The sequence below is a fragment of the Cololabis saira genome, chromosome 1 (assembly GCF_033807715.1).
Source record: "Cololabis saira isolate AMF1-May2022 chromosome 1, fColSai1.1, whole genome shotgun sequence".
In the NCBI taxonomy this organism is placed as follows: domain Eukaryota; kingdom Metazoa; phylum Chordata; class Actinopteri; order Beloniformes; family Belonidae; genus Cololabis; species Cololabis saira.
In genome coordinates, this window is record NC_084587.1 from 22,407,154 (window position 1) to 22,434,453 (window position 27,300).

General features: G+C 39.2%; 1 protein-coding gene across 1 annotated transcript in view; it reads left to right on the top strand.

Annotated features, from left to right (window-relative positions):
- Nucleotides 1-712: 712 nt before the first annotated feature.
- hhip (hedgehog interacting protein) overlaps nt 713-27,300 on the top strand; it is a 41,810-nt gene continuing 15,222 nt past the window's right edge. Inside the window, exons 1-10 of the mRNA XM_061718307.1 lie at nt 713-1,533; nt 6,311-6,503; nt 9,763-9,907; nt 11,795-11,996; nt 22,263-22,414; nt 23,753-23,926; nt 24,038-24,181; nt 24,454-24,572; nt 25,926-26,049; nt 26,861-27,006. Coding sequence (XP_061574291.1) covers nt 1,267-1,533; nt 6,311-6,503; nt 9,763-9,907; nt 11,795-11,996; nt 22,263-22,414; nt 23,753-23,926; nt 24,038-24,181; nt 24,454-24,572; nt 25,926-26,049; nt 26,861-27,006 — 1,666 coding nt within the window. The 5' untranslated portion in view covers nt 713-1,266. The remainder of the gene's footprint in view (nt 1,534-6,310; nt 6,504-9,762; nt 9,908-11,794; nt 11,997-22,262; nt 22,415-23,752; nt 23,927-24,037; nt 24,182-24,453; nt 24,573-25,925; nt 26,050-26,860; nt 27,007-27,300) is intronic.

A 27,300-nucleotide genomic window follows, 5' to 3' on the forward strand; every position in this document is an offset into this window, starting at 1 on the left:
TCCATTTCCCAGTTTACGTTTAATTTTTGAGAATATACTCTTTAAACCTAAGATTCGTTACTTACTAACATTCCATTAGCTTAAGAACTTAGTTCTAAATATATTAGTTAAAAAATATGAAAAGTAATTGAAATAGTCAGAGTTATGTAAAATACAGTATCTTAAAAATGATAAATTTGTAAGACTTATTTGAACGCAGTGCTTAGCTGAGGAGGAGCTTATTATTTTGCAAGCTGTGTAAAATCTTAATTTGCAGAGTACAAGTTTCCTCTCAAATGTTGTGAAGTTAGGAATATTAAATAAAAGCCTTTAATATAGCTAGTCAACCGTGCTCCTGCTTACTAAGTACTTACTTACCTACTTATACTGAATGAGCGTTTTAGATTGTTGCCTAATAAGTAATTTTCAGTTGCCACAAAGTGAAGACAAACAAAAAAAAAAGGTCGGTCTGCATGCCCATTAACACAGAAAGAAAAAAATCTCATAAGTGGAATAGGTAAGGAACTCGTTTCTTCAGTGTCCTATCACTCAAACGGATCGATATACAGTATTTAATTTAAAGCCACAATCAAGTGCCGTTGTGTGAACTTACTCGGTGCAGTGAGCGGCCAGCAGCGGGACTCCCACTGCTCCGGCAGGTAACACTTTACCTCCGTGTGGACGCGGCCGCGGCCACACGCGCGTCCCCGCGGGCTCATACGTCATCGCGCTCGCTCCTCTTCTCGCGCGCTGGTTAAAAAGAAGGAGGAAAGAGCACGAGAAAACATGTGAGCGCTCTGAGGACTTTAGTGAGAGACAACTTTTATTTTCTGATGTTGTTTTGTCCCGTGCATGAACAAACTGGGCTCAAAAGGAATTACAACGTTGAAAGGAACGTCAGGCTCTTTTGACTTTTGTTTGTTTGTTTGTTTGTTTTCATCAGGATATATTGTAGGCTACTGTTTTATTCTCTTTTTATATTTCTTATTTTGCGATTTTAGCCATTATAATTTGAAGAAACCATAGCCTTATTTATTTTTTTAAGCATCTATCCTCATAACGTTAGAATTAAATTGAGAACACCTGCGTTTACAAACAAGATATTAGAGTAAATTTTTTTCTTGAACGCCTTTTCCAGCTTGGAGATATTACAGCTCAATAAATACACAGACTGCGCTGCAGATTAACATCTCTCTTTTGAAAGGGTTTTTTTTATCTTTATTTAGCTGCTTTTTCTTTTCTTTTTCTTTTTTTCAACCTTTTTTTTTTTTTTTTTTTTTTTAAACTATGAAGCATTTACAATTTGTGCTCGTCCTGGCCATCGCTGTTAACGTGTGGGAATGTGGGGACGCAAAGTTCGGCGAGAAAGGAGAAATAAGCCCTAGGAGGAGAAGATGTTATGACGGAAGCTTGCCCAAGAGGCTGAAGAAAAGGGAGCGAAAAGTGTTGCTGGACGGCAGCAGCGGAGAAGTTTGCCACATGTTGTACTCTCGTGTGTCCTGCTGTCCCACCAGGAGAGCCGCCTATCAGATCCTGCACCGCAGGGATGCCAGGGTACGTTCAAAACTAACACTTTTTACTATTTGCACGTTCTCGGGGGATGCATTTACAGCCCTGACTTATTGTTATTGTGCCAACAGCTCGATTCCGGGACGAAAAAGTTGCCCTGAGCTGCCTCAGAAGTAAAAACCAAAAATAAAAAAAAAAAGTCAGGCAGCCCTATAGTCTTAAACCTGAATTATGGTTCTGCGTTAAATCGACGCGTACCCTACGCCGTACTACGCGGAAAGGCTCTGCGTTGATGTAACGCGGAACCATAAATCAGCCTTTCCACATGGCTACTGTATGTCTACATATGGTCAATGTTTCTGGTCAAGTGTGATAGCTGTCGCTTTACCTGCTTTTACGGAGAGGGGGGTTCATTCAAAAGGTTTGTGCCGTGGTGTTTCGGACATGACTTTGGGAAATAACTTGGAGTATTCACGCTCTTGGAGTTTGTTTACCAGATGTTTGGGACAAACCAGCGCGGCTCTAATTCTGCGTGTCCAATGCGCCTCGGCGTTACCATGGCAATCAATGGCCCGATTCACGTTACATCCCATAACAGTCAGCTACAACTGTCAACAGAGAAGGACAGAAACACCATTTTTTTTCTTGCGTGAAAATAGTTAAATGTACCGGGCTCGCGTGTAAGAAGTAATGCATTAAAACGTCATGCAGCGAGCCAGGAGTTGTAAGTCTTTCCCTGGAAATTCAGACCCAAGAAAACACGCAACTGTATGTACCAAACTTAACAGAATGGATCCTCACCACCGGGCCATTCTCATGTAAAGCACGCCTCAAATAATTCAGTGGCTGGGTGGTATCTCACTTTGTGTTGCGACAAAAAGCCATATTGCATCATTTCATTTGCTCAAGTCATGCAAATAAGACTGTGGGGGGGGAGTGAATAGGACGAACTCGACTTCTCCTCCTCCCCACTACACTGCCCACACACGGAGCCCTTTCTAATTATGGCAAAAGAATAACAACAACACCATTGTGTTTGTTGGTTTCACTAATAGGAGAAGCTGGAGAACATCACTCTCCCCCAGTCATCAGCTCTGTCCAAGTGTTAATGCCTTTGGGAGGGTGTGTGTTCTTCACTAGATCCCCCTGCCAGCAAACTTACTCCTGTTCCCTGGGGACAAATGTTTTGTTAAAGCTTAGTGTTGCCTACTTCAGTACACCCCTCTCCCACTCTGATCGTTGAGTTTGCAGCATACTGGAAACTGTTCACAGCAAAAAATACTTCCAGCCGATGACAGGTCAAGTATGTTAAAATTAAGACATGACACATATACAGGTCATAATGTGTCCAGTTTAAAGGAACAACAAAAAACATACTTTGAAGTTGGAGGTGGAGTGCATGTACTTTCTACCTTGTATTTTGTTTGACGTAATATAGACACTTGCACAACATTTTCCGCGAACTGAAAAGCTAACATTTCTCCAATATTAGGGTAACAAGTTCCACCCTGTTTTCAAATGACATAAAAAATATTGAGTAGGCTTGAAATAACTTAAATATTTTACTTTTGACAGTTGTTCTGTGTCATAAAAATGGATCATTCATTTTCACAATTGCAAATCCTGTACATTTGTTTTTGTGACTGTTATTTTTATAAGCCAGTTATTAATCATCTAAAACATGTTATTGCTATTGTGTCTAGCAGGATTGCTATTTTCTCCCCACTTTTGAGGAACATGCCCCTCTGAGATTCAGCAAAACACAACAAACAAAGGTTCACTTGTTCTGGTTTGGATGATGGCAACATTGGAGCCCATCCCAGCAACATATGGACAGAGAGCATGGCTGAGAGCACACAAATGCTACTCTCAGTGGACCCTGTGCCAGCCCATGGCACACAGAATCAATGGGCAATTTAGAATAAGAGAGTAGGCAAGCCCACAGCACTACATGGCACGAGAGCAAAGGGCACCAAGATAGAGGAACTTACCAAACAAACATGGTCATAGTTGGCATGAGGTTTTCCTTTGAGCAAAATAATTAAGTCTGACAAATAATAGTTAAAAAATGGGTTGCAGAGTAGAGTTTATATGTGGAAACTCAGATAAACTAGAATTGCTTATCCTTATACTTTTAACCCCTTAAAGTGGCTGCTCTAATGGGAAATATAATCCGTGCCCGTCTGCATGTTTTTTCAGCTAGAAAATCATTGTTTTGTCAGGGAATCTGCCACCTGTTGGATAAACACAGCTCCATGCAATTTCTAAACACATAGCCTTTTCCACAGTTGCAGTTTGTTCTACAACTAGAGTGGAAGGTGTCCATATGTTAGCCGTGGGTCCCGTGGTTTAATTGACTTCGACAGACTGCTAATTTGTTGATACCAGAGTGGAATGATGTGTCTGTCTATCTCTAAATTGGTGTTTACACATGGACCTCACACAAAGCAAAACATTACCAGCCAGCCTGCCTGCCCGCCTGCCCAAGCAGCACTGGTCTTGACCTAAAACAAATTACACTGTGTTTTATTACAGCTAATTTGTTATGTAAATAATCCAGCTAATTTCTTTTGGATTAACTCTTTGTGTACTTTTGTGTAATGACCCTGAGCTAGTCTTATTTGCCTTCATTTATTTTATGGCATGAGTTATGTCAGATATATGAATTGTGATTTCTTTTTAACTACTTATGAACTTGTGAGAGTAGGCAGATACCGAGAAGACGTGTGTGTGTGTGTGTGTGTGTGTGTGTGTGTGTGTGTGTGTGTGTGTGTGTGTGTGTGTGTGTGTGTGTGTGTGTGTGTGTGTGTGTGTGTGTGTGTGTGTGTGTGTGTGTGTGTGTGTGTGTGTGTGTGTGTGTGTGTGTGTGTGTGTGTGTGTGTGTGTGTGTGTGTGTGTTTCTCCAGACTTAATGGGATGTTCCACATGAGTGCATAACTACCTGGTATCAAATTATATGGAATAGAAAATGCTGTATGGTTCAGTACGTCTTTATAAAATTGCAGGTAGTTACATTTATGTGTCTGTTTTACATCATTGCATAGATTATGCTACTATGGTAGAAATTGTTGTGAGAATAAACACTTTAAAGCAGCACAAAGTACTTTTTTAATGTCAAAATATTATTTTTAATTTCACTTGAGATAATACTTTAAAAGTCCTGATTTAATCCCCAAAGGGAAAGTATAGATTATATCAAATTTGATCAACTTCTCACTGTCATAGTCTCCAATCTCTTCCAGTAGTCAAAACTAGCCAAAGTAACTTTAGACACTTCTCTCAGTTGGATGGGACAAGTACATGCCACTTTAAGATACTATGTCACCCATCAGCAATGATGCAACTAGCTCGAAGAGCTTCAGTAGACGTCATGGCAGAGACTCAAGAGAGCAATGATGGAATAGAAAACGAATGACAATGCAGAGAATAAAAAAGTGTAAATCTTGGACGTTTTGTAAAACTGGGTTGACCTCCATGCCTATAGGGGGATCTGCTGAGCTAAAAATGAAAATGTTAATCAAAATGTCAAATACAATGTATACTCTCTGGCAAAGAGACAAGTCTCTACTTTAAACAAACAAATAGTATAGAGTTTCCCATTGCAAATGTATTGCAGTGATTAATAGTTTTTTTCACTGACAGAAAGTTATTGAACTCAAACCGATGCAGTAAATAACAACCTTGTCAGAAAACATATCCTTTGGTTGTAGGAAAAATCTTTTACTGGTTGAGCAAGGTCAATTTATTGGTCTGCATCAACCAACCAAAACAACTAAGGAAGAAAACAATGCCAGGATCCATCCGTCATCTGTAGCCGCTTATTGCTATTTAGGATCACGGGGATCTGCTAGAGCCTATCCCGCTCTCTTAAGGTGAACGGCAGGAGTACAACCTGGATAGGCCACTAGTCCACCAGAAGGCTGCCGAGATTCACTGGGCTCACTTAAGTTGCTTTAACAAGAAAGTGTCTTATTTTCCATGTGTCAAATGGGAACAGGGTTATGTCAGCCTACAGTTGCTTTATCAGCCTACTTTGTTTATCTTATAGTCCGAGATAAGTGACTTTCAGTTCTGTTCTGGAGAAGGTTACAGGAAAAAATCTGTTGAGGCATCGCTGACATCTCTGTGTTGTATTATTAAAACGATCAACATAAGGAGTCAAAATCATACATATTAAAAAATTAAGTGTTTGGAGTAAAGATGTGTAAAATAAGGTTACTAAGATAAATAATGTTGTGGTTTTAATTGCTGGTGCAAATTTTGAAACAGCTCAATTATTATAGCTACATTCTTTGAAATTGTTAAGCAGTTTTGTCAGACGTTTATAGAAAAGTTGCAAAAGTGTATAAAATGCAACTTAACCTATTACCTGACATATAAAATGAAACAGAAAATCTAAATATTTAATATTTGAAGTGTTTATAATATATTGAAATTAAAAACACTCCCAGTTTTGACTACAGCAGTTTCCTTAATAATGTATATATTTTCAATCATTATGAATAAAATGGATCATTTTATGTACTCTTTAACTGATTGCTTTTATTTTTTAGTCAAATGTTTAAATTTTCATTGTATAAAACTGTTTTGTTTTGATTATGGGGATGGTAGAGAAGTCTCAGAAATTCACGTATCAAATATTACACCGCATTGTACAGTTAACATGTAATCTTCTCTACATCATAATGTTCTTTGATAATAATTTCTTCAAATGTCTGCTAATCTTAAAATACCCATTGCTGTTTGGATGTGACGAAAAGGGTAAAAGTTATTGGTACTATCTTTTAATAAGACATAGGTTCTTATTTTGTGTGGTTTCTAGATTTTCTCCACCAACAACACAGAATGTGGACGTCTTCTGGAGGAGATCAAGTGTGCTCGCTGCTCCCCCAACGCCCAGGTGTTGTTTCACTCCCTGGACACGGATAGGGTGTCACACATAGAGCCAGACCTGCCACGGCTCTGCCAGGACTTTTGCCGCAAGTTCTATTACACCTGCAGGGGGCACATACCAGGTAATCACACCAATAATAACGACTGTGAATATAACTTAACTCTTGCCAGAGTGGTTACCTGGTGGTATGAAAGCAAACATATTCAATGAAAGTGGCCCAGTTAAAGTAAACACCCAGAATATTTGCTGAAGTGATACACATGAAATGTTGATAACATCATTCATTACGATTTATTCAAATTCAGAGCATGCCTCATTTCTGAGAGAGGCTCAGCTCATACATGTAGACCTGGCAGAATTCTGAACTTATGCAAGAAGTGGTGCGTCAGTAGTCTGGTCTGTGAATATTTATTTATCCAACTCTTACCTCAGTTGACCTCAGCTCAATTTGTTGCTGAAGTTGTCCTATGCTCGTTCACCACTTTAGCCCTGCATTGCAGGAGCAATTCAATACATAAGCAGGATAAATGGCCAAATTTTTCCTGTATATACAGTATAAAATGTCTAATTTGAGTAAAGACTAATCCAGCAGATTTTATCTAGCAAAGAGCAGGGTGAATTGTGTCCTTTTTATCACAGTATACAGTCTTGTTGTATTATAATTCTGTTCTTAATTCTGTTAGGTTTGTTGTTTTAAATGAGAAAATATTTGGAATAATTATTTTTTCACTTGTGATGGTAGTTAAAAACACATTTCACATACACTTAAAACACACATAGATGAACATTTGCTTGACATGTGAATGAAAATATTAGATTTACAAAAGATGTGTGGAATCAAATTTCTCATGTGCTTATTGCTCACCTGACCAGTATACTAGAACATTTGACATACACAAGTAAGAAGAATTTTGTATGACTTATTCCAGATTTCTGTTTGACTGACTTAAGTCTACGAATTCTGCATTTGGGATGTATGTGCACCCTGGCTGTGAACCTAACTGCTTGGTACTTGGCCGTCACACTGAGATAAAGCCTATAAATGTGTCTCATGCTTTGCTATTCCATCTTTTTCTGTTGAGTTGTAAACTCAGATGCTTCTAAATGACTTTAAGATGGGGGAATCTACTGAGAAGGGAAATGCATATCAATGCGTCAGTTTTCCAAGTGTATATGGTGCTGTTACATGGGAACTGTTCTGCTCCTGAAAGCATTTGCTCTTCAGAAGAATTTCCTTTGAAGGGATGCAAGATCACAGGTACATGTGTCTTCAAAGTGCATACCAAGCATGATCAAACACTACATCCTCCTCTAGCCAGGTCTTATTCCAATCTCTGTTGCCACACACTGATTAGATCTGCTGAGATCTGCAAAGAGACAAGAGTTTCAAACACACGTCTGCAACCTACCCACATGGTATGCTGCAAGTCATAGTCAAACATCTATCACATACATTCTATCTGAGCACATCCTCACCTGCATCTAATAGCCAGCTTAGAGATAGTACAGTTGACATCTAGACAGATAATACACCGTAAGCTACAATGGAGGCTGATGACTAGGACTTCACAGTATAGGGTGGAAGGGGATGGAAGGAGAAGGCTTGTCTGGAGGTACATAACTTGGTCATGAACTGACAGACATATGGGCCCAGAGAGTCAAACCACGAAAGCTCAAGAGAGAAATCCATAGAAGAATCCAGCCCCCTCCCACTGTTCATTGCTATGCTCCTCCTAGCTCACCCCCCTCAGCCCACCACAGATCAGCATATGTGGTGACGAATGACACATTTATTTTTCTACAAAGGTTGTGTGTATGTAAAACTGCTGAAGTGCATCAAGATGTCAAGTACTTTGGGTGGGCCACCCAGGTTGTCTTGGAAGATAACCAGATGGAAGTATAACTTTAGCACTGGGGAGCCAGGAATATGGATAGAGTTCTGTTTCTCTTCCTCTTACACCCATTTTTGCCCACTCTCTTTGTCTGCTGTGTGTGTTTTAATGTGTGACTTGCTGATCTTTTCCTATACTTTTCCTCTTAGTGCACATATCCCAACAGAAGTAGGGCAAACCTTTACCATACTTGACACATACAGATTTGTTTTATTGCTTTTTATTAATGAGATTAAAATGGGTAGTTTGCATTAAACAGATTTGAAAATGATCTATATTTTTGAAATTGTCAATTTTTATCATAAGAAAGAAATGGAATACAACAATTAACATGAATAACATCCCTCACCTTTAGCTAAATGGATAATACTGACTAAAGGTTTTAAATTTAAACAGTAGCCTTTAAATCTACCAGCCCTTGATCAGAGCATGTATTTAGCTCCTGTTTCCACATACAGTATAGATATTTACTGCCTTAAGTCACTTCTGCGCAGGGGCCTCTAACTTTCTCCATACACTTCTCATTTCTTTCTTCACTCATTCCCTCATCCTGAACCCAAGGTCCCCAATCAGCATGGTTAAGATAACTGCAGACACAAGAGTGTGGGTGGCATAGCCGGAGCTATGTGTGTGTTTCTACACATGTTTGATCTTCATGTTGTGTTTAGATGTTTGAGGGGATATCCTATCACCTCCAGTATTTAGTGCGGTCAGCCTTTGCGGTGTGTGGCAGGAGAGAGAGATGAAAGAAGGGACAGGGAGAGTCCTGTTTGTGTTTTTATCACTGGTGTATTTGCTCTCCTCTATCCTCTGAGGGATTGATTAGAGGAAACAATATTGTCAAGACTGTTTTTAGGTTGCAGAATCCTGTGAGATGCACTGTACGCTGTGATTTTCTATTTATTTATTTATTTTTCCGAGACCATAATGTTGTGACTGCGCTGGCTAGACATAAATCTGCCTGTTAACACTGTGCTTATGCAGATCACCTTTTGTAAGCATTTTTGCCCATCTCGCCTTTGTTTTGCAATGTAAGGGAAAATATCTCAGCCTGAACACATTTTTTTTTTTTTTTTGTTTATACAGAATGACATGCCATATTTAAAAGGGAGATTATTTTATTTCACTTGCTGTCCTTGTATGCATTTCAGTAATGCAAAACATTCAGACCCATTTAAACAATAAAGTGTTGGATTTTTCTTTTTTTTGTAAAAAAAGAGACTCAGTAATTGCATAAGCAGTGCAGGAATTATATTTTTCATTAAAATGAATCACTTTTTTGCAGTATACCTCACTTCTCTTCCTCCTGCCTTCATATAAATCTTTGTTCTTGCACTTCTGCCACTGTACACATGGAGATACAAAAATCTAGCGCCAACTTCACTATTTCACAGGCATTCAATCTTCTTGATCCAAGCGTTTGAACTTGTTAAATGATGCAGTGTCAACAGTAAATGCCTATGTCTCTTTATGTGTTGTGTTTGGTAGAATTGTTCCAAGCTGACGTAGATGAGTTCTGCCAGTACTATGGGAGGAGAGGGGCCAGCTTATGTTTTCCGGATTTTCAACGAAAACAACTTCTTGGGCAAGATTCCAACTACTTGGAAGAAGAGAAAATAGAAGATTTAAGCAGGTTTGTTGTCTGTTTTTTTTTCTTCCATTTTTTCAATTTTTACTCCATCTGTGGATTGTGTTGTTCTATGTACAATTAGCATAGCAAATATTAAATCTATTTTACATACAATTGTACATTTTTCAGGTCTCATCATTAGTATGACCTCAAGTTCAAGATATTCCACTGTGATTTATTTTATTCAATATTAGAAGCAGGATTAAGGCATAGAATTCAGATGTACACCAGCACAGCAGTTTTTTGGGCATTTTCATGACAGGTTTTCTATTTTGTTTACCTTATAACGTGGGGAAAAAAGAGCTTAAAAGATATATATAAAAAAAAACAACAACAAAAAAACATCACAGGACAAGTGAAAATCATTCCTATTCATCACCATAGGATGTTTTTTTTAAGAAGTGGTATCATTCTTGGCAACCACCCGTTCTTTCCGTAGTCCTTTTAAAGTCTTTTTTGCACCCTGGTGGTCCTGTTCAAGATTGGGAGAGATGCAATGCCCATGTCTCTGTGATATGGTTGCACAGTGGAGTGTAGATGTGGGGATGAAACTCCTGTGATGTTTTAGCCAGATCTCATAAAAAGTTGATACACAGTTGATGCTCTGCTTGTATATTGAGTAAAGTTGAAAAGATGGGGATGATAACCTTGAAGGAATATTTGGCTTTGACTGATATCAGTCATGTAAGAGAAATAGTTTTTTTCCTATATCGTACATTTTTGTATAACAAATGTCTATCCAGTTCTGCTGATACTTTCACACTGCTAAGCAGGCATCTTTTGGCAGTTATCCTTTTGACGCACAGTTTGTTTTATAAACCCAATGCCCATTGAAAAATTGAAAAACTAAAATGATGGACAGAGATTGGTGTAGAAGGAGTTAATCAGCATTAGGTCTATGTCCCCCTTACTTCTGTCTGACCTGTCCGTTTCACCCCCCCACACCTTTGCCTTAAGGTTTTTTTGATTTGACTCTGGTGCTTTGAAAAAGTGTCAACATACTTAGCTGCCTATCCCCACGTTAGAGCTTTTAGTCTTTGAGTCATGTCATTCTCATGTTTCACTTGCTTGCATCTCATGGATGCTCTCTTGCTCCTTCATAAATCAAAGAAACTGTGATAGTAGCAGCCTGAGCATCATCAGTCCTGTGTCAGTCCCCAGGCAATGACACCGAGGTCACATTTCAGAACAATACTCTGCAGAGGCTCTTAGAGCAAACGATTGTGGACTTACAGATGAATGGGATTTTGGCAATACTTTTGGCATTAAAAAAGGAAAACACAAAGCCTTGGATGGAGCTCTCAAGGGCCTTGCAACATAATATGTCTGTGCAGCTTTTTGGGAAATACAAAGCAAAGATGAGAAAGACCTCACCGAGGCTTGTTGAGATGCAATATCGATGGCTGAAACGCAAAACCACCTATCTGAAACATGCACTCTCCTGGGAGAACAAAGTAAAACCTTGTTGTCTCAATCAATTGTATTTTTTATGGATACCCAACAAATGTTGCACAGTTTTTGGAGAAGATTACTATACCACAGTATGTGTTAATAAGACTAAATAGATATTAATGAGTTGCAAATTGGAGATTAGAAGATGATCATTAGGAGTTTTTGCATTTCGGCCATCGATATTTAATTTCCTGACTCATTCGGTTTTTGCCCGCTGAAGGTACTTGCAGTCTTTGTATTTTAGGTTTTTAATCATTTAGTTGTCTAGGGAGAAACATGTTTCTTAGTACAAAAAAGTTAAGAACTTACTTATATCTTATTGCATGCTTCACTTGAAAACTACTACCTGAAATGCTCCACTGCTCCTCATACCTTTGTAACTGGATTATTGAGCGGTTCCATCATTCTTTGAGCTTTTGTATCCTTCTTGTTACCCAGGAGACACAAGCACAACTGCTACTGTGCTCAGGAGGTGTTGAGTGGTCTGAAGCAGCCGGTGGCTGTGGTGCACTGTGGCGATGGCTCTCAGCGACTCTTTGTCCTGGAGAGGGAGGGGATTGTCAGGATACTCAACCATAACCTTGAGCTAATCAAGGAGCCCTTCTTGGACCTCCACAAGCTGGTGCAGAGCGGCCTGAAGGTAGGAATGTGTTAACTGTCATAGTGTCAGCTCTGCTCATAGAAATATGTTGATATGGATGTCATTTGAGCAGATGTCCACATACAAATGTGATTGTGGATTAAGGTATTTCTGCTTTTAACTCTGCATAATGCATATTGTGTAAACTGGAAATTTTATGTTACTTTATGTTACTTATCATTATAATGCTTTATGGCTTTCTTGATCTCTCCGGTAATGCCTCAATACGGTTTATAAAATGTTATCGACTTGCCTAAAAGGGTGAGCATAGTGAGTAGCACAAGTACCTCACAAGATAATAGAACTGACAGTCTGTTTAAAACGTAATCGCGCCTTACTTTTAATCCACTTCCACAACATCTTATTGCAGTCTGTGAGGCTGCTTTATTTTTTTTCTAGCTCGCTTGGTGTAATTTTTCATGCTGTAACAAAAGTAGCTGCTCTGTGGGCTGAGACAGCTGTCCTCTATTCAGTCCCTAGCCTAATCACGTGCCGAATGCATGACCCCTACATTACCCCCAAGTCTGATCAATGGGGTATGAGCGTAAGAATCAAAGTTTTGATTTATAAAGAGTTGATACATGAGAGGAACTGTGGTGTTTTTGCGAATGGGTACTGAGTAACAAAGTGTAAAGCGCTTTGTAGAACCTGGATAAGGTTAAAAAAGCGCAAGGCCAATACCATTTGATATGTCTGTATTTATGACAGGATTTAGTACCGATATTGGATTTACCTTGTCTACCTGACCACCTTGTTGATGTCTACCTGCCAAGAGAAGGAGTATAATAGGATATTGGGGAGTTGGTGTACAAGTACAGTAAACATTGATTTGGTTTGCCTGTGTGTTTTTCTTTCTTTTTTTTTTTTTTTTTTTTTTTCCTGTTTTCAGATTGAGCACTGAGCCTAAGCAGTACAAAGGAGCCTTGTCAAAATGCAATAGGTGAACTAAAGGTGGACTTGAACAATCTTTTCCTTTTTTTTTGTTGGTTTATATTTATATAACTGCATATACAGAAGATCATTACGAATACACTTTTTAATCCATTAGATTTGTATATGTACTGTAAAAGATGTGTGTTGAAGTCTAGTTTTTGTGATAGTTCTTGAAAATAATCTTTGAAAATTGTTTACTATGGAGGCTTTAATCCTAATTGTAACATTACGAGATTTGCTTTCAATCTTTAATACTTATTTGATTCCAGATTTTGAATTTGAGAATCGTTCAGCAAGTTTTTAGATTCCTTGAGGAGATGGAATAGCTGGGATGTTTGGCGGGCACACTCCCTGACAGGAAATTTATCTATCTTGCATGCCTCTTGCTCTTCCACTGACAAACCACTTTGCTTACAAGGAGTCAAACGGAGCACAGCTTTTGAATATGCAACTACCCCCTGCGGGATACACTTCCTGCTCTTCTCAGCTGTCTTATCATAATTCAATCCACACTGGTTGTGGATTAAGTGACTATTATGACAATTAGATGTGGCTGAATCCCCTGCAGGCCCCAAGAGTCCTATTCTAAGATGATGGCTACCGGAACGGGCTCCCAGTCACTCAGGGTAGACAGAACCAGTGGAGGGCCAAGGTGTTTACTGGGAGCATCAACAGGATGGAGCTGCCTTTATACAGAGAGAGGAACCCAGGCACCCAAGAGACAAGGAAGATAATGAGTTTATCGTTAGCCCCACGCACATGCTTTGATTGTAATGTTCTGTGTTTCCTTTTGCTCCTCTATTCCCCTCATTCCACGAATCCCTCAGTGCCAATTAAGCCAAACTACACAGAAAAAATACTGTGATGTGGTTTTGTGGGTTCTTACCTGCAAAGTGGGTGTTCTGAAATTCAATCTTTCAGACTTCCAGTTGTATATGCAGCTATATGGGACTTTCTTGTTAATAATCTTAAGCAATATATTACGAGTTAAGATCACATCTCAGGGAAATGAAGCTTGAGAACTTAAAAGAATTTTATTCATTTTATTTGCCAGATGGAGTTGAGCTGTTCCAAATTGTCTTTCATATTTTTTTCTTTCCATCCATCACTCTAGTTTCGGGTTGATATCACTACTGCAAATCAGAAAAAGGATCGGAATGCATTGAAATGCAAGTTTCAACTTCAACTCCCATGTTGATATACAGCTTTATGAAACTGTATATTATGAGGATTTACACATCAAGACATTTTGAAAAATCTTTTCCACCCTACCAGGTTTTCAAATTAAGTAACCTCAAATGGACAAAAACACACAGCATACGACAAACCAGTTTCTTTAACAAAAAATAAGCCCAAATGCCAGAACAGTGTGTGAAAAGTTTGAGTAGCAGCCAGGTGCTGCTGAGCAAATACTCTTGATCAGTACACAAGTGTGACCAGTGGCTACCTATGTAAAATCAGGTAACACAATGGAAGAAAGACATCGGCACCTGAAACTCTAACTAACTCAAAGTCCTTCATTGTAGCATGAGAAAGATCATTCATAAGTCAAGATTGCTGTTCAGAATACACAGTGCTAACTTTGTCGCAAACCAAACACAGGATATCACGATGAGCAGTTAAAACCAGCTGCCGAGCACGGTGGTGGAAGGGTGATCATTCAAGCTTCTTTTGGAGCCACAGGTCCTAGGGATCTTGAGTCAATCATTAACCCATATGTTTACCAAAGTATTTTAAAGTCAAATGCAAGGACATCTGTCCAGCAGCTACAGTTTGACCAAAATTGGGTCATTGAGGTCATTTCGGATGGTCTAGCTCCCACTGAAAACGAGCTGTCATCTGACAAATACATTTTCCAGATCTTTTTTGAAGGAAATGTACACTGTGTGCCTAAAGATAACGAAACAAGAAAAGGACTGTCCAGACATTTATCAGTAACAAGTCCAAAAGCTAGGATCTGTGATGGTTTAGGGTTGCATCAGAGCCTTTGGCAAAGGTGACTTGCACATTTGTGAGAGCAATTTTGTGTTGTGATTGTGACATCTCCGTTGTGTACTGCAGATAGCTATGATAGGCTCTAGCAGTCGTAGCGTCATCACTAGTTTTTGTACATGGAGGGTTGGCTGGATTGCAAAATAAATACAGGAACGTGAGAGTTCCACTTATACATTTCCATTTTTCAACAAGACAATATGGAATAATATTCTGCACACATTGCAGTCATATGGCAGCATTGTATTGGTTTGACCTGCCTGCACGCCTGACATTCCCCAACAGAGAATGTGTAAAGAGTTTAAAAAGGAAATAAAACGTGTTAACTGAAACTCTGGTAAAGCAAGGGCTTGAGCAGAGTTTCATTTCATTCATTATACATCTCCTAAATTGTATTGTACATTCCATCAAAGTCAATCAGTCTACTATTTAAATGCATAATAAAACATTATTAATTTACTGGCTAATCGATTGAAAGGAGATATTCCAGCAGTGTCCAGCTGACTTGTAGCTCATGAAAGTAAAAAGACAGGATGGGCTTGTTGCAATCAAAGGAGTAAACCAAAGAAATAAAACCTTTGTTTAACCATTGGTGGTTTTTATTATTTATCTGTGGAATGTTCTGCTTAGTCTGATACTTTCAAAATCCAGTATATAACATTAAAAGACCACTGGGTGCCACACTAGAGCAGCAGAGCTCATTCCAAAGCAAACCAGTCCAAAAGCGAAAGAGTAACCTAACTTGGGCCCTTCAAGCAGCTTGTACATCTATCTCTTGATAGGCAGAGCTTTATGCTCTCAGATCTGATCCCTCTTTTTATGTCAAGCCTTTTATTCAGTGGTAGAAAATCCAGGCATTTAGTTGCTCTGGACTGCAATACAAGGACCACAGACTGTATGTAAATGATGGACATAGCCACAGAAGTTTAATGTGAATCCATTAAACTTACTAAATTTGCAGTTTCATGGGTGGTCACAAGGAGTCGACTCAAAAAATATCTGCCTTCAACAAATGTACTTTAAATAAGCATGACATTATTTCATGAAATGGTGATATTTAGGGCCCGAGCACTTGCAGTGCGAAGGCCCTATTGTAATTGCAGGAATTATTCTTCTTCTTCTTCTTATTGTTCTGACAAAAGGAAGGCCTTTTTGCCCCCCTAAACGTGCCCAAAAAGTCACCAAATTTTGCATGCAAGCCAGGTCTGCCGAAAAATTTGATATTTAATGGTTTGCATTAATGGGCGTGGCAAAATGGCTCAACAGCGCCCCCTTGAAAACTTTGTGCCTCAAGCCCCACAATGCGGTTTGTCGTACATGCACGAAAATCGGTACACACCTGTATCAGTACACAACTTAAAGAAAAGTGTCTGGGCGTCATGTCGAGAAACCGAACAGGAAGTCAGCCATTTTGAATTAATCGCGTCATTTTGGCGAAATTGATGCCTTCCTTCGGCAGTTAATACGGCCCGAACCGTAACGTGGACCCAGGTGTGTTATACATCAAAATGTGCGTCTCCATCCTGCGACTACGCGCATTACTTTTCTCTTTCAAAAGCGTTACCGTGGCGACGCTAGATGCCAAAAAGTGCGCCCACCCTTCATCTGATCGGTTCAGATAGAAAAAACTTTGCGCCTCAAGCCCCACAATACGGTTTGACGTACATGAACAAAAATCGGTACACACCTGTATCATGTCGCAACTTAAAGAAAAGTCTCTTGGTGCCATGGCCGAAACCGAACAGGAAGTCGGCCATTTTGAACATTCTGAATTAATCGCGTAATTTTGGAGCAATATATGCCATTCCTTCGAGAATTAATACGGCCCGAACCGTATCGTGAACCCAGGTGTGTTATACATCAAAATGTGCGTCTCCATCCTGCGACTACGCGCATTACTTTTCTCTTTCAAAAGTGTTACCGTGGCGACGCTAGACGCCAACAAGCGCACCCCCCCTTCATCTGATTGGTCCATATTTGATAGTTCCCCAAAAGGCACCAAATTTGGCACGCAAGCCAGGCCTGGCGGTAAATTTAATATTTCATGGTTTGCATTAATGGGCGTGGCAAAATGGCTCAACAGCGCCCCCCGGAAAACTTTGTGCCTCAAGCCCCACAATACGGTTTGACGTACATGCACGAAAATCGCTACACACCTGTATCATGGCACAACTTAAAGAAAAGTCTCTTGGAGCCATGGCCGAAACCGAACAGGAAGTCGGCCATTTTGAAATCTGATTGGTCCATATTTGATAGTTCTCCAAAAGTCACCAAATTTTGCATGCAAGACAGACTTGGCGATAAATTGGATATTTCATGGTTTGCATTAATGGGCGTGGCCTAACGGCTCAACAGCGCCCCCTATAATACTTTTCTCTGCCATAACTTTTGAATGGTTTGACATAGGAAGTTGTGGGTGGTGTCATGGGACTCTGTAATGAGTCCTTGACCTTCATTGGCCAGAATTAGCCCCGCCCCTTCTTCTGATTGGTTGTCCCGATTTTCTGCTATAACTTTGGAATGGTTTGACATAGAGAGTCGTGGGTGGTGTCATCAGATTCTTTATGGAGTCCTTGACCTTCATTGGCCTGAATTAGCCCCGCCCCTTCTTCTGATTGGTTGTCCCTTTCTTCTGCTATAACTTTTGAATGGTTTGACTTAGGAAGTCGTGGGTGGTGTCATTTCTTATATGCTTATGGGGGGCGGTGGCCGTGAGTGCGAGGGCCCGTTCATCGCTGCTTGCAGCTTTAATTTTATTTATTTTTATATTTTCCACAAAGCAATATGGTGTCATATTGGTATGATGACACTGACCCCCTCAGGTCCATTCAGTTGTAGTGTTGGCGTGCCTCTATGGTAGATAGGTGAGCAGTCCTTCCAGACTACAGTGTCTACATAAAGCAGTCATGATATATATACTAACAAATGAGGGGTGCTTCCTCCTTCGGCCTGAATACAGGCCAGCATTAGATGTTTGTTGTAATTATTATATGAATTAGAATTACAAATGAATAATAATAATAATTTTTTATTATTCAGTGGCATTGGGCCAGTGCTAGACCAGCCAGATTTATAATCGCGGGTGCGCTGAGAGGCACTGCTGCTGGAGAACAGAGACCTGCTGTGGGCCCTTTGGTATGGGGGAGGGGCCCACGGCAGCACAGGCTGCTGGCTGAGAAGAGTGAGGACAATGCTAGCCTTCAGGTTAGAGTTTACAAAAGTATTCAGTGACACCTGAAAAAATTTCTAGATCTGTTCCTAAATGCTCTTTTTTGAAGAAAAATGTCACAAGAGGGGTATGAAAACTCACCAAATGTAGCAACAAAGTTGCTCAGTTGGCAAAACGGATATAAGCTTGCTACCAGTACTACTCAGCTACAACTGCTACTCTACATTGAAGGCTCCCCCTGTTTCCCCACCTGACATAAACTGTAATGTTAATGGTGAAACTTACTGATAGAAAGTAGATACATTATATATATATATATATATATATATATATATATATATATATATATATATATATATATATATATATATATATATATATATATATATATATATATATATATATATATATATATATAGTTATTCATATAGTAATGTATTTTAGTGAAATAAAATAGAAATAAATACAATAATTCTCACCCAATCCCGATCATTCGGAGATAACTTGATTTTCGATTATGATCGGATTGGGACGTCACTCATACCAACACATGTTAACACAACTAAACAAAACGGCTGCTTCAAGTACCAGTTACCTTGTTTGGAACTAATCTCAAAGCAACTTTTTAAAAATTCAACCTTCCCAAAAATGCGGTTTGATATACATCCAAAATCTTCCCTGAATTCTCTGCAAATACATTTTTTTCTTTCAACTATGATGCGAAGCCAAAGCATCGTTCTCTTTACAGCTTCAGAAAAGAGAGGAACTTGTTGGTTCTTTGATAGATGTGGACTTGATAAAGATGACATTTGTGAGTAGCAACCCCAGAAATGGGAGTCTTCTTATATAAACTACCCTGTATAACAGGCGTGACTGGGTGTCCTATAAAATATTTCACTGTTTAAACAAATAAGTTAAAGCATCTTATTTTTTTCTATCTCTGCTGTCAGACGCTCAGGACCTTTCAAGCAAAGTAAGTGGCCTTCACTATTTTCTCTGCCTTGAAGCAGGTGTGGGGTTACACTAATCCAGACCTCTTGTCGATGATGCATTAGATACTAGTGGAAGCTCAAGTGATAATATAAATGTCTAACCATTAAATTTGTGGCTCTGTAAATGACCACTGGTTTTTCTTTTTTTAGTGGGAAGATTTTGGCTGGTACAAGGATTTAAGTGGGCAATCACCATGAGTCATGATTATAGTGGAGGGTTTCCTCTGTACAAGATTATAAAGTAGAGATTTCTATACAGGGAGTTCTCCACATTGGAGGGAGGCTTTTGCCTCAATGTCTCAGATTATGTTTGAATAAGGGGTGTAGACGTTGTTTTCCTTTTGTCATCTTGTGGAATGTCTTTTGGTGGTAAAATGCCCACAAAGCAGTTTGGAAAGATTGAAAGGTTTAGGTTAATAATGCACTTGCCAGCACATGTTACCAGACCTCAAAGATAAATGTCCCTGCTGAGCCGGAAGCTGTTGTACGTGTCACTGTCATTCTGACAATGCCTGTATTCTGTGTAAGGTTCCTTGAGATAACAACCACTCCTCATCCCTGCACTCACATTCTCAAATTTTTGTGGAATGATGCCAGAAGTTTGACAAGGCCAAAACCGTCGCCCCAGAGAACAAAATTGGATGGAATTGAGGACTATAAAGGCATGTGTTTGGGAGAAAAATGAAGAGATAATACCTCATGGGAAATTCAGTTAGAACCCCCTGCTTGAAAGAATGATGGCCGTCATAAATAAGACAAAGATGTTCAAGGGAAAGTCGGGTTTAAAGATTTCACTCCCTTGTCACTTGTATAGTTTTATTGAAGTTTGGCAATGACATGCATAACAATCAATCTGCCATTAAAATATGTCTTTTAGAAATGATATTGACTTCACAATAATTGCAGGTGCAGTGTTTATAATAAAGAAATGAGTGTTGCAGTTTACCTAATGCCTATATGCTCAGCAGCCAATTTACTATTCATATATATGTCTTTACTTACTACATTATTAGGTATACTGGAAAGAAAGAAATGGGGTGAATATGTAGTTTAACACCATATTTAGGTGCACACATGGTAGTAGTTTTGCAAATGTATTATGACACAAGGGGGAACAAAACTCCTTCATGTGAGTGCAGTCTATCTAGCAACCCACTGACAATTCCCTTTACAGCTGTCATTATGAGAAACTAGCAGTTTGTACATTCTCAAAATTAGGTTGTTTATATGCCATATTAGTTTTTGAAACATGCCAAGAATATCTTACCTACTGCAGCTTTGGCAGAAGGTTTAAAATGGTCTATGCTCAGAAAACTCAAGTTGGTACTTTGTCTGTTTTCATATATTGGCTCTGCAGTGAGGACTTACTCATGCAATGTTTGTTTCTTGTGGCTCTAGTGCCAGCTCTGCTGTTCTCCTGCTGCTGAAAGAGTCAGTCATTAGCAAGGGAGCTAATATTTCAGATCATTTAACCACAGTGTTTCCTGGTGGTCCCCCTTTGGCTCCAGATCTGGGCCTCATTGGCCCATTCCCTATCGCAAGTTTATTTTGGGGAACTGGGTCACTGCATATCCATTTCCATCATATGCATTCAGCATTTCATGGTGAGGTTTTGATTTTCTTTTCCTAAGATGAAACGTTCCTTCATTGTTTTGCAAAGTGAAGCCACTTGTCCACCAACTGACATCCAGCCATATATTGTACAGGGTAAAGTGCATAACATATTTAACATATATATCACAATCTGACATTTTAAATTTGACATATTTATAAGTCATACATTTTTCCATAGGAACTTTGTCTTTAGGGGTTTAGGTTTTATCGTCAATATTCGTAATATTTTAGTGAATATTGAAAGTTGATAAATCCTCCTGTGGCTGATCACCACTGTCACTGCTGTGTTTGACTGTGCTGGGGATAATACAGTCCAACCAGAACCAAGAGATCCATTGCACAGATTTATGGTGGGTTTCTTGGCTTGTGACGGGGGCTTGAAAAATACATCTATCTCGAGCCTGTCAGGACAGACACATTTTTTTTAATTTTTTTTTATTTCTTATTTACAATTTTGACAGGGAATATCTGAAGGATCAGATAGCTGTACCAGTGGCTGTCTCCGAGTAACAAACAGAGTTCACAAAATGCTTAAAAATCCAGTAAAATAAATTGCTTCAGGTAGTACAATAATCAAGCTGTTTTGGACAGATACACTCACACAGTGCCCACTGTGTAAACATTTTTTCACAACTAAGTTTAGGAATCTGTTCATTCTTTTGTCAAGAAGAAATAGCGAAGGAGACTACAACATAAAAAAGGGCAGACATGGCTTCCCTTGCCTGGGGAATGAAATGCTATAGCTGATTATTATAGCTAACTGTGATGGGTAGACCACCAGGGTAGTGACAACTGATGTAGCTGCCTCCGGGGTGAGACAAAGGTTTACATATTACACAAGCAATTTAGATGTTTTCTAAACATGTTGCCAAGACAGTGGGAGTTGGCAGCTCACTTCTTGTTTAGGTTTTCTCCCCCCCTACCACCTTTAAATCAACTCAATCATTCTGACCCCCTCCCAAGCCTCAAATTTTGCATGGATTTTGTGTGAAACAGGAAGGAGCGAGGGGACCGGGAGGAAAATGCTTGGACTGAAGCACTCTGCACTTTTGTGCTCTCTATGAACTGTGAGTGAGCTAATAAATTCTTTCAGCCACTCAGCGTAGCATTCACGAATATCCCCCAAAGATTACACACACAAATCACCAAACAATGGAGGCCACCGGGAGGGTCTGGGTGTCACAGGGCCCCCCGACCCTGTGGGAGTGGGGTGGGAGGTGAGGGTGGGTGTGGGGGGTGTCTCCTCGTAGGGAAGGTGTACCCAGAGTCAAATGTTTTATAATGGCTGGTGATGTTATATTGAAGGAGGCTAGTAAAGGTGTGCATAGAGTAGGAAAGAGAGAATGAGATAATAGCAAGGCTTTGACAGGGAATGTGATGAACAAATATAAAAGAGGATTATGGAAAAACAGTAAAGGAGGTAGGGGGTGAGGGGTGTGCAGAGGCTGAATGTTGGTGATGATGAAGATGACCGAGGGGGTTGATTCCATCCCCACACTACCGAGCAGAAGCCAAGCAGGGGCATAATTAACTCCTGGATCTTTTGTGTTTCTCATCTGACTGCAGGGTGGAGATGAAAGGGGCCTACTAAGCCTGGCATTCCACCCCAATTACAAGAAGAATGGAAAGCTCTACGTCTCCTACACCACCAACCAAGAGCGCTGGGCCATTGGACCACACGACCACATTCTCCGTGTGGTTGAATACACCGTTTCAAGGTAATGGAAGAAGTGTGTGCCAAATGTACCTTTTTAAATGTACACCACTGCCTGAAAGAACACTAAAACCTCAGCAGCCTCACACATTTCAACATAGAGCTTGCGTTAGTGTCAAAATCAGTTACATGTCATTTGTATTGATGTGGGAAAGCTGATGAAAATGTCCATGTTCTGATTTTCAATAGCTGATTTCATAAATTACGTTATTCCTGCATAAAAATAATATAAAAAAACTTCTTTAGAAACGTGACAAACTTTTGTGATCCCACAATTCTGGATCCGTGGATTATATCACCGACAGTTCTAATCCACTTCTTTTTTTTTTTTTTACAGCAACCATGGCAACAAAGCTTAGTGGACATACAGAGTAAATGTCTAGAGATGCAATCAGAAAAAAAACAAGAATTTTTGTCTTATGAGGGTTTAGAACATAGGTTAAAACTCCAAGTAAACCGCCCTTTAAGAACTATTTTACTGAGTATGTGCAACACTCCTTTGCGCGCCTTTCACAATGACCTGTGTTTAGAGAAACAATGTTCTCTCACGAATGTGTTTAAGTGTTACATTTTAATTTTCTTAATCATGGTTGTATGTTTGACTTAATGAGCTAATCTTAGCTATTTTCTTGGAATGCAGGCTTGATGACTGCTGCATAGTCATTCATTTAAGGATCCATTGAAAAAATGAAAGTTAAACATATTTGGTGGTAGATTAAGAGATTTTTCCTGTCTGCAAGCTGCTTTTGAAAAATGTCAATACCCAAAATACACTAAGACACATTATGACATATTGCTGCTGATACTTCAAACAAAAGTCATTTTTTGTATAAGAAATGGTGCAAGAATGTTTTATCTCCACCCACTGTTTCTGCCCTAATGAGAGAGCATTAAATTTAGACTCAGCTAAGTGTCTCCAGACAACAAAGTATTTCAACTCATTTAATGTTGGATTTTGTTTGGTATGTCATGTCAGCATTTTTATTTTAATTTTTATCCAGGGTTTAACTTCTTAACAACTTAATTAGAAAATGTAATTAGACACAATCTAAGGGCGTGCTCATTTATAGAATTGTGTCTTCCTTCATATTTCAAAGCATATTGAAAATGCATTTCTGTATTTCTTCATTGGGTTTTGAATAAATACAGATAAAGTTTCAGGCAAGCTGTTTTAGAATATCAAACAATAGGAAAGACATAGAGCAAGACTATATGAAAGCATGTGATTTTCCAGTTGTATAAATAGCTTCCAGTTCCCATAGCTATCATGTTTTGTGTAGTCCAACAATGGTATTGTTCGCGCTGTGATGACAGTGACAAAGATTGTTGATGCTTTTCACAGGAAAAACCCGAACCAAGTAGACACAAGGACAGTCCGTGTGTTAATGGAAGTAGCAGAGCTGCACAGGAAACACCTAGGGGGTCAGCTTCTGTTCGGTCATGATGGTCTGTTGCACATCATTCTGGGAGATGGCATGATTACTCTGGACGATATGGAGGAAATGGATGGACTCAGGTGAGATTAAAGGTCACAATGTGTTTCTATGGAAGACGGTACTGTATGATCTATGGTTGAATCCTTTCCTGGCTTCTACCATCCTGACGTTTTCTATGTGTTTGAATGCAGTGATTTCACAGGGTCTGTCCTAAGGGTAGATGTGGACACAGACTATTGTACATCGCCCTACTCCATACCAAGGAACAATCCTTACTTCAACAGCACTAATCAGCCACCTGAAATTTTTGCACATGGATTACATGACCCGGGCAGGTAGGTGAGACTTCTGAGTAGACCCTTAAACTGTATCAGAAAGTTAAAGGATGTGTTTGCTGCGAGTTGAAAAACACAATACCACAGTGCAGGCATAATTAATAACCTCTGGAGAGAGAGATAAAGAAGGTATCGTTCAGTTCAGTTGAATTTAGACATTCAGGAAAAAAAATGCAAATCAAAAACAAACATGAAGAGGAGTTTATAAATTCTGATTGTTGTAGATTGGTATAAAGGCATCTGCTTTATTCTTGGCTTCCTATATTCTGTAGGTGTGCTGTGGATCGACTTCAGGCTGACAATGGGAGTCTCGTAATCCTCTGCACAGATGCCAGTGGCAAAAACACATCAGTAGGAAGAATATTGGAAATTACTAAGGGGAAGGATTATGGTGAGTCATTGTTTCCACAAGATTTTTTTTAAGAAAAAGTCATAATATTTACCTTTTTTATGTTGGAGAGAGTTCATTGTTTTTCAGTGTTGATACAGCCCGTGATAGCAATAATTGAGTGCAATCTTTGCCTAAGTGTAGTCTGATGGTATTACATCTTGAGTAAGAAATGATAAAACATCAATCTCTTGGACAACCTTTCATATATATTCCTCCTGTTTTATGAATGTCTTTCATTTTGTGAGAACACAATGTTTTGGCAACAAATTCAGAAACCCACTGGTTGAGTGTGGAGACAGTGAACGTTAAATGTAAAAAGGATGTGATTCAGAAATATTCTCCCCTTGAGGAGTGTAGATTTTCCAAGAGAATGCGAGATTCTGTCCACCAGAAAGATTTAAAGCTGTCAGCAAGAATAACTGTCTAGATGATGGTTTAGTGGTGTTGAAAACGCAGCAGAGAAGAATCTAGTTCTTCTCAAACCGAGAAAATAAAATGATCAGTAACAGCAGTGACTTCAGCATGTTTACTGTTCGTCGCAAAAAGTAATTAGCTGCTATTGGCTCCGCACTGGGCTGCATGCTGGCTTTGCGGTTGGTACTGTTGCTTCGCAACAAGAAGGTTCCCGGTTTGATAGAATTTGGTAGATCTTTTTTGGGGGTGTAAGGTTAAAAAAAACTTAGATATGCATGCATACCAACTCACATACATGCTGTACTTACTGTGCACCACTTCAAGATATATAAAAATGTAAGATATATAAATAAATAAATGGGTCATGGCGTGAAGAGTTTGCATGTTCTCCCCGTCCTTGTGTGGGTTTTCTCGAGCTGCTCTAGATTTCTCCCACACTCCAAAAGCATGTATATTCAGTTAATTGGTGATTCAAAGTTGCCTGTTGGAGTGAGTGTATGTGGTTGTTCGTCTATATATGTCACCACGATAGACTGGTGATGTGACCTGACCCAAAGAAAGCAGGTCTAGGCTCCAGCAGACCCTCATTACCCTGAATAGATAATGGGTGGATGGATGGATAGCTCCATATTACATTTGGAACATTATCTTTGCTGCTGTGGCAGATATTTTGGGTATCCTAAATAATCTGTTTGCTGACCAACAATTACCAAAAACAAAACCTTAAGAAACCATATTGAGGAATTGTTTATTTACAAAATGAAGTTAGAATAGTTTGTTTTTTCAATTCACTTATGTAAAAAAGTCAATTCCCTTATACTACCTGCTAAATTAAATAGATAATCCGAGTGCAGAGCATTTCACTGATCATGCTTGGAAATGGCATATGAAAATATGAATAGTTCGTAAGTCAGACCTATGCTTTTTTGTCCCTTATAGAACATGAACCCTCAATCTATGACCTGCAAACCAGTGGAGGGGCACCACCTGTGGGGGGCTTCATCTACAGGGGCTGCCAGTCTAGAAGACTATATGGCAGTTATGTGTTTGGTGATAAGAATGGGTAAGTTAAAGAAGAATAAATTAATTGTTATCTTTTTATTGCAGCTTCATCCTCTCAGTATGATTTACTGTTGATTAATGACTTATCCGTAGTTCAGTTCTTTTCAATTTCAATTGAATAATACTTCATTTGTCCCTGAGGGGAAAAGAGATAAATGTTATTGAGATCAGCATGAGTTCCCCTTATCTTGTCATAGTGAAAAATCTGTTCCTTGCATGTGCCATTGTAAACAGAGGGTTCCAACCACGTGGAGGAAAATAAGCTTTGTGTTACTGTCACCACTATAGCACGACCCATTTAGTGTAAATGGAGATTAGACATCCTGCCCTATGCTGCTCACACTTCTCTTTGGTTTGTAATTTATCCTACTTTGCTGATGTCAAACACTGACGTTTGAGTAAGCACAGGAAGTAAATAGTGTGGTGGCACACTATCAGGAGTTGGTACAGTGTTTGAAACAATGTGTGGTTGGTAAATTCTGTGTCTCATTATAATTTGGGAGTATATTGTTGTGGTGGAGTAAAGGCTCCGGCATGGTGTTTATTTTGAAACTAAATACGAGGTCTTAAATAACACCATGTGGGCCATGGGCTGGAAAAGGAAGATGGGTCATTGAACCATATTATGAGAAGTAAAAGTTGTCCTTGTCTCCAGATATCAGCTGTAACTTGGGTGGTACTGCTGTAGCTATTTTCCAAGTGTAAAAAATGTGCCTGTCTTGTGTGATACATTGTAAAATATAATAGTGTCAATGACTTACCCTGTACATGTGTGTCTGTGTGTGTGCGTGTGTTTTGCTTTTGTTTCTTAGTAACCTGCGGATCCTTCAGAAGTCTTCATTTTCAACTTCAACAAGTGGTGAACAGTGGCAGGAAAAAGCTCTGTGTCTTGGCGCAGCCAGCTCCTGTGGCTCAATTCTTGTTGGACATATCTTGGGCTTTGGAGAGGATGAACTAGGTTAGGAAACCTATTCATCACATCTTCTCAGATGTTCAACTGAGCTCTAATCCTGTTTTCTCTATTCTTTTATTTCTCCCTGTATCACATAACTGTACGTTCACATATCTTCTGAAGCTACTGGATTTACTTAAAGATACGTAGAATTCAGAAAACACATGTCCAAAGGATGTAAGAATTGTTTGATGTAATTTTATTACCGGTACATAAACTCATCCTTTAAAATCTCAAACTGACAATGAAAAAAACACCCCAGTTGTTTCTGCCACACTTTTCCAGAAAGTTATTCAATTG